This window comes from Chiloscyllium plagiosum, chromosome 38 (genome assembly GCF_004010195.1).
Source record: "Chiloscyllium plagiosum isolate BGI_BamShark_2017 chromosome 38, ASM401019v2, whole genome shotgun sequence".
In the NCBI taxonomy this organism is placed as follows: Eukaryota; Metazoa; Chordata; class Chondrichthyes; order Orectolobiformes; family Hemiscylliidae; genus Chiloscyllium; species Chiloscyllium plagiosum.
Window position 1 is genome coordinate 13,658,214 of NC_057747.1, and position 10,746 is coordinate 13,668,959.

Below are 10,746 nucleotides of genomic sequence, written 5' to 3' on the forward strand. Positions count from 1 at the left end.
CATTAAATCCCGCCAATGCACCTCCCAACGTAGCCTGGATGGCACACTTTCCTCATTCCTGAAGAAGGGCTCATGCTCCTTGGATGCTGCCTGACCTGCTGCGCTTTTCCAGCAACACATTTTTAGCACTTATCCTCATGGAACCATACTCAAATGATCACTATCCAAACAGGAGTTGGGACTTTTTATTATTTAGAAATAGGACATGGATTTCACTGGCTAGGCCAGCAAGCCTAGCTGTCCTTCAGAAGATGGTGATGGGTTGCTTTCTTGAACTGCTGCCATTCATTTGGCACAGGTACACCAATAATGCTGTAAGCGTGCAAATTCCAGAACTTTTACCCAGCCACACTGAAGGAAAGGTGCTATAATTCCATGTCAGCATGATGACTAACAGATATGGGAGCAAATACAAATGCAAATAATCTGCATCAATAAATGGGGGGGACTCTCGGAAAATTCAGATTATGTGTGAAACAAATATTCGAAACAATATTTTACCTTTGGGGAAGCTTACTGTTAAAGCATCTGTTGCAGGAACCTCTCTATTCTCCATAGTAATTGACTAACCTGTTGAGCGCCTTCAGCATTTTGTTGCACTTCAGATTACTAGCTTCATAAAGACCAGGACAGAACCCTGCAAAAGAGTCGGCGTCTTTCTCAAATTTAAGAACAACTGACAGCGACTAGCTTCAGCAGTTATTCTGGTTTTTGTTTACGTCAGAGGGCGCTCTTGTGTCAGAGCTCCGGCAGTACAAGACTAGTTTCCGAAATTAATTCACGGTACTTACATTAGGTTTCGTGATGATTTCAGTCAGTTTTTGACATGAAAGACGGATACAAATTCAGGAATACTAGTTCGTGCGCTCATGCATTTACACTGCAACCTCACAATCACTGCACTTTCCACTCTGCAACGCAAAGACTAGAACCAAATCCTGGTCTTAGACCAGCGGCACAGGGAGACACATATTTCTCAATGTCTCACTGCTGGGTTTGGCACCGCACAAAATATAATTGCAGGGCAGTGTCACATTTGGGCGTTAAAACGTATGCAGTACACACCCCGCCTGACATTCTGTGCTATCAACTTAATTATTGGGTGCAGAGTTGAACTCGCTGATGGGTTTTCATCCACTTTGTGATCAAGAGTATTTGATGTTTGGCAGTTTAAGGATTAAAGATGCCTTAATGAAACTGGATGGTTCAATAAATAAGTTGGAACAAAATAATCTTACTACTGCAAAATCTAAATTACATGTAGGTCATAATACAGAAATACATCATTCTAGTTCAACTGGCCTACGTACTGAGCCCCACCCACTTCTACTTCATCTCACCCTATCAATGTATTTAATCCTCTCTTGTACATACTGTACTTATCTGGAACCTCAGACAACAAAAATAGTTTGTTAGGAGTTAACAGTAAGAAATTAATCTAATAAACATATTTACACACAATCATATTTTTGTTTGGACATCAGAAGACCTTTTTCCTTCAAAACAAAAAAAAACAGGCTACTTAAAATGCCTGACCTACATGTGACTTCAGACAACAGCAGCAATATGGGGACCCTTGACCATGCTTGGAAATGGCCCAATAAGTTTCTCAGTTCAAGAGAAACTAGGGATGGACAACAAATGCTGCCTTTCCACTGACACCCACGTCCCAAGAAAGAAGAAATGGTATTCAACAATTGTATCAGGCCTTCTTTAAATATGAGACTCAAATAGGAACATTTGATATTTACTGATTCACAATAAATCCATTCAAACAATGAAACCCTTCAAATATTTGTTTCCAAGATCTGACTCACCAAACACATTTGTTTGAGTCACTGCATTAACATCATCATTGCTGGCAAGTCAATGCCTTTTCTTAATAAAGGTCAATACCCCATTATGGTACTAATGACAGACAAGTGTGTTTTGTACCTACATTCTGTGACAAAGAAGTTAAGCATGGTAATAACAACTGTGTGGCCACTGAACATGTAGTCTCCACAAGTATGCACGCCTGTTAGAGTCATTCCAAAACCACTCCAAATTGCAAGTGCCCGTTGAAACTTGGCCCATACATCTCCATACAACTGAAAAAGAAAATATACATTGTTGAGTAACTACTCCACAGTTTTTATTGAGACATCTAGTTGTTGATTTACAACTTCTTCAAAACTGCAGGAGTTTAGACAATGCTTGTATTATTATGATATGGACGGCGCCTGTCTGGGCTCGGGTGACCCTATACAATGCTTTAAAAAATTCAAGTGAATTCTCACAGTGTTCCATTTACTGATACAATAAGTTGCTTTGCATCTTTGTCACTGCAAAGTTGACTATAAAGGGCAAAGTTTGTGTATTTGAACCTGAAATGGTGTAGAAATTTGATGTGGTCACTTTTCTTTTATTAACTTATGATCTCAAACTAAACTTGTGCAAATTAAAGGTCAATTATTTAATTAACCATGAAGAACTCTTGCAATAAATTTATTTTTAACATTACAACCATGAGCCATCTTATTGTCCAACTAATTGTTTGCTCAGCATGGTTTAGACAAACTTACTTTTCCAGAACACTGCAGATGATGGCCAGGCACAGAAAGTGAGGTAACAAACATAGTAACACAACGCAATAGGAACACTGTTCCCATCAGGCTGCACATGCGACGAAATAAGATAGACCTATAGTGTCATGAAGAAAAACAGCCAAAAATACAGTTAATAAGCAATGCAGTTCAGTCCACAATTCTAACTTCACTAATATTCATTTTTATCATTACATTCAAAACATATTTATATTTCCCTGATGAAATCCACAATCACCTGATGAAGGAGCGTCGCTCCGAAAGCTAGTGTGCTTCCAATTAAACCTTGGACTACAACCTGGTGTTGTGTGATTTTTAACTTTGTACACCCCAGTCCAACACCGGCATCTCCAAATTATATTTCCCAATCCTCTCAGAAGAGACTCACTTTCCCTTGACCTGCTACCAAAACACTGAATACTATTGATTTTATGCATTGTTCCTGTCCAATTTTACTGGTAGTACTGATCACAGTAGATCCTCAGCATCAATAACATCACCTAACTTTTAAAAAAAGTATTAAAATATGTTCTCTTTAAAGCTATGTCCCCATCTGTGGTGGACTCTCTCTATCCTATTAACTAAGAGTAAGTTAGTTTGCAACCCATGAAGACCCTGCATACTCTTTGAGAATATAAATGATACCTCCCAATTTGAAAATTCTTATTTGAATACATCATTCATTTGGCACTGCAGCACAGGCAAGGTCACAAGCTCACTCCAACTGCAGGTGTGAAATCATAACAGGATAGCTCATATCAGAGCATTTAATTTTTTTCTCCCCTGAACTAGAAAACCTAAGAAGTTTAACAAATTCTTTCAAAACTATCGGATTTTTGCTTTTGATTGTTGATTTCTTTTGGGGAATAAAAGTGAGATGGGTAAATTATTTCACTTTTGATGTTATCACTGAACAGATGGGGAGCAAAGATCCCCTCTGTGGCTCCAATAAACCTGTCAAAAATCAACTGAAAAGCATTCCTACTTCAGTTTCCTTTACTGGTCAGCCTCACGATCAGGATAAGGAGTTGTCCATTTAAAACAGACAGTGGGAGTATTTTTTTTCTGAGGGTTACGAGTCTTTGGAACTTTCTCCTTGGAAAGGTGGTAGAAGAAGAATCCTTGAACATTTTTAAGGCAGAGGTTGTTAAATTCTTGCTATGCAAGAGGGTGAAAGGTTATCAAGGATAGGCAGGAATGTAAACTTGATATTACAATCAGATCAGCCATTATCGTACAACAGCATAGTAAACTAAAGGGACTGAATGGCCTACTCCTGCTTCCAATTCGCATGTCTGTAACACTAAGTAAGTTTCTATAGTATTTCTGCAGCCAAATAGAAGTTTCAGTGAAACATTAGTTTAATTATGGTATCAGTAATGGTTGCTGATTGCAAAGCCATACATTTTCAAAATGTTCACATTCTTGTTCCAACTGAATGATTATGATGCAATTTATTCCAGAGTAAGCCAACTTAGGCTGTTACTTCCCGCACAGTATATTCTCAACTCAGTCATATGTTTCTCCCACAGAATTAAATCAGATTGACTGCTTTTAGTTAGAAATTCAACATTCCAGGTGAGATGTTTTGAAACTTTGGGTTATCCAGGTGATAAAGAAGTCAGCAGTTGCGCAGAGAACTGGGATAGCCAAGCATCAGTTACCCAGGGAGAACGCATGCAAATAGCTTTAGTAACACATCAGTTCATCATATAATGTCTACCGAAATATGGGGCATAAAACTCATTATGCTATATTCCTGGAAGGACATCATATGAATTAAAACACCACGTGCACTTCTCTTGACGTTTTAACATCTTATCTTATAAGCTGCTCCTTTTTACTTCAATCGCTCTCCCAAAAAATGAATAACTTCTAAAATGTGAGAGCTTAAAGGCAAAGTCTTCACATACAAGCTACATAGTTGGAGTTACTAGTGATGAGGGTGATAAGATGGGGAGTGGAAACAATAGAACTATAAGCCTAACATAAATCCCAACATGTTTTCACTCCATGTTCATACACTGAAGCCACTCCAAGTGAAGCCTCTGGAAAGACATTAGTATGGGATGCCTCATAATTTAATACTAATAATTACTAACTGCCATTCAACTGCCTTGAACCTATTTAGTTTATGATAGGGAATCAAATTGGGACCTTCCTGATTTGGCTGGTCTTTGCCACATCACAAGATCAAATTTGTTTTTCTTTCAGGCAAAAGATTAGCTTTAAACTATTACAGCTATAATATAAATACTGTATTAACTACTGTCCATTCTAAAATTGTATCTTTCAAAAGTTAATTGTTGAAATTATTTTACATATTTTAATACTATTTCAAAATACTAATCTTTCAGTTGTGATTTCATGCTTCATTGTTTGGTAGCAAAGAATATTTTAAAAAATACAGATTGACATATTGTTGAATATTTTGGAAGGAAACTAATCTGACCATGAAACTGAAAAAAAAAGTACCTGCTGAGAAGGGCAACTTGGAAAGGTTACAGACAGTAACTTGCAATTTAAAAAGTGCTCACCAATCCTATTGCAATTTCTGAGAAAAAGTTTCTTTTCTCCAATTTTGCAGAGCAGGTAAAAATCATGAAAGATCATTGCACTAAACTAGCAATTGGCAACAATTTTCAGGAAAGGGGTGTAGGATTCAATTTTTCAGAACATAGCTTTGTTGTCTTTTTAACAAATAAAATGGATTGCTTCAGAAAGAATTATTGATGTATCTTAAACATCCTGAGTCTCAAAAAACAATTAAACATAGATTTGCATGGTCAATTCCTCACAGTTCATCACCTGCATTGGTATGCTTTCAGAATGGAACGAGAAGTTCTTTGACATGCTTTTCTCCCACTTCTCTGATTTTTCTTTAGCCAGCTCCGAAGATCCACAGTAAAAATCAAGATTTCAACATTTTCGCTGAAAAACATGCTTGTAATAATCAAAACCCAATATAAGGAAGCCTGAAACTTACCGATGCTTATGAAGCAGCAAAAGCAACAACCAAATGGTGCAGAGCACAACACCGCAGACTTCAGCCATTGCGAATGCCCAGGGTATTCTAGGGACACTGCCAACAAAAACAGCAAAATAAAAATAATGTATATTTGGGAATATATTTAATTTAGGAAAGTATTTTCTTTTATTTTTAGGAATTGATAAATTGCATGGCATGATCAGTCTCAATAAAAACAAATTTCAGAAGTTTAAAGACCATTCAACATAAAGGGTTATTCACCATCTTTCTCCATTTTTCACCAGTAATCAGTACAAAAATGTAAGACAAGAGAAGCTCAGAACATAACCCTATTTTGTCAGAGAAACAGTTGCTTCAATTAAACAGAAGTATTATTTGCAGCAGAAGCCAAATGAAGCAGAAGAGAAAATCAGGAATTTCAACCACTGGTTTTTTTTTACTCGTGACGAAGATCAGATAAAGCATGTAGGTTTGAATTCAAATCAGTGCTGAATGAGATGAATGAAATAAGAAGTGGTAACACTGTAGGGCTATACTAGTCCTTTCTTGCTATGAACACAGTTGGGGCACCTCAAGACATTGTTGTTATAATCGACTGTTAGTTACATCAACTAGATGAACATGTTCATCATAATTCAAAAGGGGCTGTTTCAATCTATGAATTGTTTGCTGTAATTTCAAAATCAATTGTCCCTTATTTAACATGCAACCCAGATGTCTGAAGTAAACAAACAAGATATAATTGAAACACTTCAACAGAGCTTCTTACTCAGTAAGAGCTGAACAAATGAGTACTTTAAAACAAAAACTTGATAGAATGGCAAACAGTAAAATAAACTTTGAAAAATATCTTAGAAATAAAATGATTGCAACATCAAGCTCAAAACACAAGGTTCACAAGAGCCATGTTTCTAAACAAGCCTGTTTCCACACTGTAGGGAATCTAATCTTTAAAAAAAGAGCCTCAACTTGGATGTGTTCAAAGTAGACTAAAGAACAGATCGTAAAATTGTTACACTTTGAAATGTGCTCTGTGTGACATCGACATTTTCATCTGCAGTACAACTCAACAGCAATCTGGCTTCTGCTGACTGACCTACATTGGTTCCAGGTACAGCAATGTTTCCACTTAAACGTTTCATTTAGATTTTCAAATTCTTTCAAAGCCCCTACACTCACTATTTTTGTAAACTCCTCTGGCCTTCCAATTCTGGTTTCTCGTGCATTTACCATTTCCTTCAATCCACCAATGGTGACCATACCATCAGAAGTCTCGTCCCTCCATTCTGGAATTACAACCCAAAACTCACTAACTCTCTCACCTTAAGATAGCACTTAAAGTACTTCTTTGGTAAAGTTGCATCATCACCAAAGATTTCCTCCTTGACTCTCAGTCAGTATGTTTCTGAATACACTCCTGTGAAGCGCCTTACTTTATTCATTCATGATATATGTGCATCACTGGCGAGGCGAGCATATTTTGCCCATCACAAGTTGCCTTGAAAAGGTGGTGGTGACCTGTCTTCTTTAACCGCTGCAGTCCATTTATTTTAGGTATACCCAAAATGCTGCTAGGAAAGGGGTTCCAGAATCTTGACCCAGTAAAACTGAAGGAACAATGATATATTTCAAGTGAAGCAACTTGGAGGGGAACTTGCATGTGGTGTTCCTATGTCTGCTGCCCTTGCCTTTCTAGATGGCAATGTTTGTGGGTTTGGAAGGTGGTGTCTAAGAAGCCTTGATGAATCTCTACAGTATATTTTGTAGATGGCACACACTGCTGCTCCTGTTTACTGGTGGTGGAGGGACTGAATATGGTGCTGTTCAAATAAGCTGTTTTTTCCTGGATAGTGCCAAGCTGCACTCATCCAAACAAGTGGGGTAAATTCCATCACACGCCTGATTTGTCGATGTTGGGCAAGCCTTGGGGAGTCAGGATGTGAGTTACTTGGTATAGGATTCCTAGCCTCTGACCTATTCTTGTCCGCAGAGTGCAAGTCCTGTTCAGCTTCTGGTCAATGGTAATCCCTAGAGTGTTGGTAATGGGGGAATGTCAAGGGACAATAGTCTTTCTTGGCGAAGATGGTCATTGCCCGGTACGTGTGGTGCAAATGTTACTCGCCATCATTCAGCCCAACCAGGATACTCTCCAAATCTTGTTATGTTTCTACATAGACTGCTTCAGTACATGAAGAGTCATAAATAGTGCTGAACAATGCTCTGATAATTGTACATTGTCGCTTCTGACCTTATGAAGAAGAGAAGGTCATTGATGAAGCAGCTGAAGGTGATTGGGCTCAGCAAACAAAAAGGTACTATATAATTGCAAGCTGTTATCTTGACTTCAGGATCTTAGGTAAAGGTCTGCCTAAAACCAGTTGAAATTTACCTTAAAAATGTTGTTCATTTGCTTGTGTTCATAACTGCTAAGAATGGTGATCAAATTCTATAAAGAAATTTGGAATTTTTAATGCATTGTTCCTAAATATAGCAAATTCATCTTGCTTCTGACTCATGATTAATATACAACAGTCAATAGTTTGTGTCCATCTAGGAAATAGCATTAGGACAAAAGATTAAAATAAATATTTTCTCAAATAACTTGTATTAAAAATGCAGCCCCTTGAAAGCAGAAACAAATTCCACCAACAGCAAAATTTATTACCAACTAAAGCAAGAAAATTACATAAGAAAAACATTATTGCTACATTAACTGAAGATGCCCAGTAACTGGAGAATTTATTGGAGAGAGGGGCACACCATTCTCTGCTTTGTTTATGGAATGAACTATTAAATCATCATCAACAAAGGTCAAGTAATTTTACAGTTGAGTATATCAACAACTTTTATTTATATAATACCAACATGGGAGGAAAAAAAATCTCATGACATTTCAGGGACAACTATACCACAAAAAGAGGTGAATGCTCAGAGAAAAATCAACACTAAGCCAAAAAACACTCTTGATTACGACATCTGGAAAATAGCTGAAAGAAGTGGCCTTTACAGAGGGCCTTACAAAAAAATATGAGAGGCAAACATATTTCCAAGCTTAAGACTGGATTGTTGAACACAGCATTGAGGTTGAGTCAAAGCAGCCACAGATGCAAAACAGAGCAGGTTTGGAGGATCACTAAGTACTTGGAGAATTATCAGATGAGGGTAGGTTATAGATATGAGAAATGGCCACATAGCACGTTTAGTGACCACAGTAAGATCAAAGGCAGACTGTGAATCACAGGTGAAAAGTAACCTTCATGGTCAAATAAAATCTGGTCATTTTCTATCCAGCCGGTCAAGAAAAGTTCAAGCAATGACTGCTTCATTGCATCTTTACTGGTTCACTGATGATGTTCCCCCAGATGGATTTAACGTTTCAGTCTTAGCACTTTGAACAAAATTCACTGATCGATGGAAAATATCTCTCACTGTCAACTAAGATTGTTCTGGTCAAACTTTAATAATATTGAGTGATAACCTGCCTCCATTCACACCTGAAACGTTTTGTCATTTTAGTGATAATATCAATAAGTCAGAGAGAAAGTTTCAACAGGCAACAGATTGGAATTTGTGCAAGTGAAAAATGAACAGTCTCCCTCTCATCTCTTCAGTATGAAACCAATTCTCTCGTGAAAATGAGGGAATGCTTGCAAATGCTGAAGACTGAGCTCTTCATTCAAATTAGAATCAGTGTTCACATTTTATTTTTGCTATACATTGTCCCAACATTTTTTTTTATAGAATGTACCCACAAAACCCTTCACTTACCTTTACAATACTTTTCAATAATACTTTTGGAACCCTAATATTTAAATAAATCATAGTTCACATTGCTTATAATCCAAAATATGACCGAGTCTCTTTTCGCTTGCAAGCTTGAATGCCCAAGATAAGTAAGTCTTAAAAACCATTGAAGCAAATTCACAGAAGCAGGCAATTCAAATGAAAGAGTCCGCCATAACCCATGCTAGGTAGCATGAATCTGAAATAGACTGCAAGCAAATAATATATTCTCTGTCACACAAGTAACAGCATTGAATTCAAACAAAGCCTGCATAAAACAAAGAATTTTATTTTGTCCTAGGACGAGGTTGGCTCAATAACAGACCCAAATGTTTCCCAAATCTACAGATGATGCAACTTGAATGCCTACAGTGTGAAAACAGGCCCTTCGGTCCAACTGTCGTCCCGTTTCCCCCCTCAGTCGAAGCAAAATGCTCAGAGACACAGTATAGTTTTACCTCCTTCATCTTTAATCTGGGCCCTGGAGGGAGAGAGAACGAGCACCCATGTGTACAGAGACATGAGTTCTTAGTCTTCTCTCTCAAGCAGCAGTTTCTCAATGAATTATGTAGTGATTTTACAGGGAAAAGCATCCAGATAAGGCAACATACATTGATTGGATGACTGTTACAATCAGTGAGTGTCAATAATAATGATTAAGCCATATAATGCTACACAATGAATAATTGGCTTCACATAATGAAGGCTTTTCACCTTTTTAAACTGACCTTACGTACTGAATGCTTCTAATATTGTTAAATAACTCTACATAATGAATGATTTCTCACCTTGTTAACCCATTATCCTTGCCTCCATCACCTCATTGTTAACTGCCAATTCTTATCTGATCTGAGTCATGCTCAGCTGAACCTCTTGTTTCACAAAACTCAGAACTTGCTGAGATATTTGTATTATCGATAGTCACAGGTGAGGTGCCGGAAGACTGGAGGTTGCCAAACGTGATGCCACTATTTAAAAGGTGGTAAGGACAAGCCAGGAAACTATAGACAAGTGAGCCTAACGTCGGTGGTGGGCAAGTTGTTGGAGGGAATCCTGAGGGACAGGATGTACATGTATTTGGAAAGGCAATGACTGATTAGGGATAGTCAACATGGCTTTGTGCGTGGGAAATCACGTCTCTCAAACTTGATTGAGTTTTTTGAAAAAGTAACAAAGAGGATTGATGAGGACAGAGCGACAGATGTGATCTATATGGACTTCAGTAAGGCATTCGACAAGATTCCCCATGGGAGACTGATTAGCAAGGTTAGATCTCATGGAATACAGGGAGAACTAGCCATTTGGATACAGAACTGGCTCAAAGGTAGAAGACCGAGGGTGGTAGTGGAGGGCTGTTTTTCAGACTGGAGGCCTGTGACCAGTGGAGTG

At 37.8% G+C, this 10,746-nt stretch overlaps 1 protein-coding gene across 3 annotated transcripts in view; it reads right to left on the reverse strand.

Moving 5' to 3' along the window:
* samd8 (sterile alpha motif domain containing 8) overlaps positions 1–10,746 on the reverse strand; it is a 54,854-nt gene that overhangs the window by 7,791 nt on the left and 36,317 nt on the right. For 2 of the 3 annotated variants that reach the window (XM_043678893.1, XM_043678894.1), the window contains 3 exons: positions 5,572–5,667; positions 2,565–2,682; positions 1,940–2,090 (listed from right to left, as the gene is read on the reverse strand). In XM_043678893.1, coding sequence (XP_043534828.1) covers positions 1,940–2,090; positions 2,565–2,682; positions 5,572–5,667 — 365 coding nt within the window. Of the gene's footprint in view, positions 1–1,939; positions 2,091–2,564; positions 2,683–5,571; positions 5,668–7,963; positions 7,984–10,746 lie in introns of those variants that run through there. The other variant, XM_043678895.1, reaches the window with a different exon arrangement.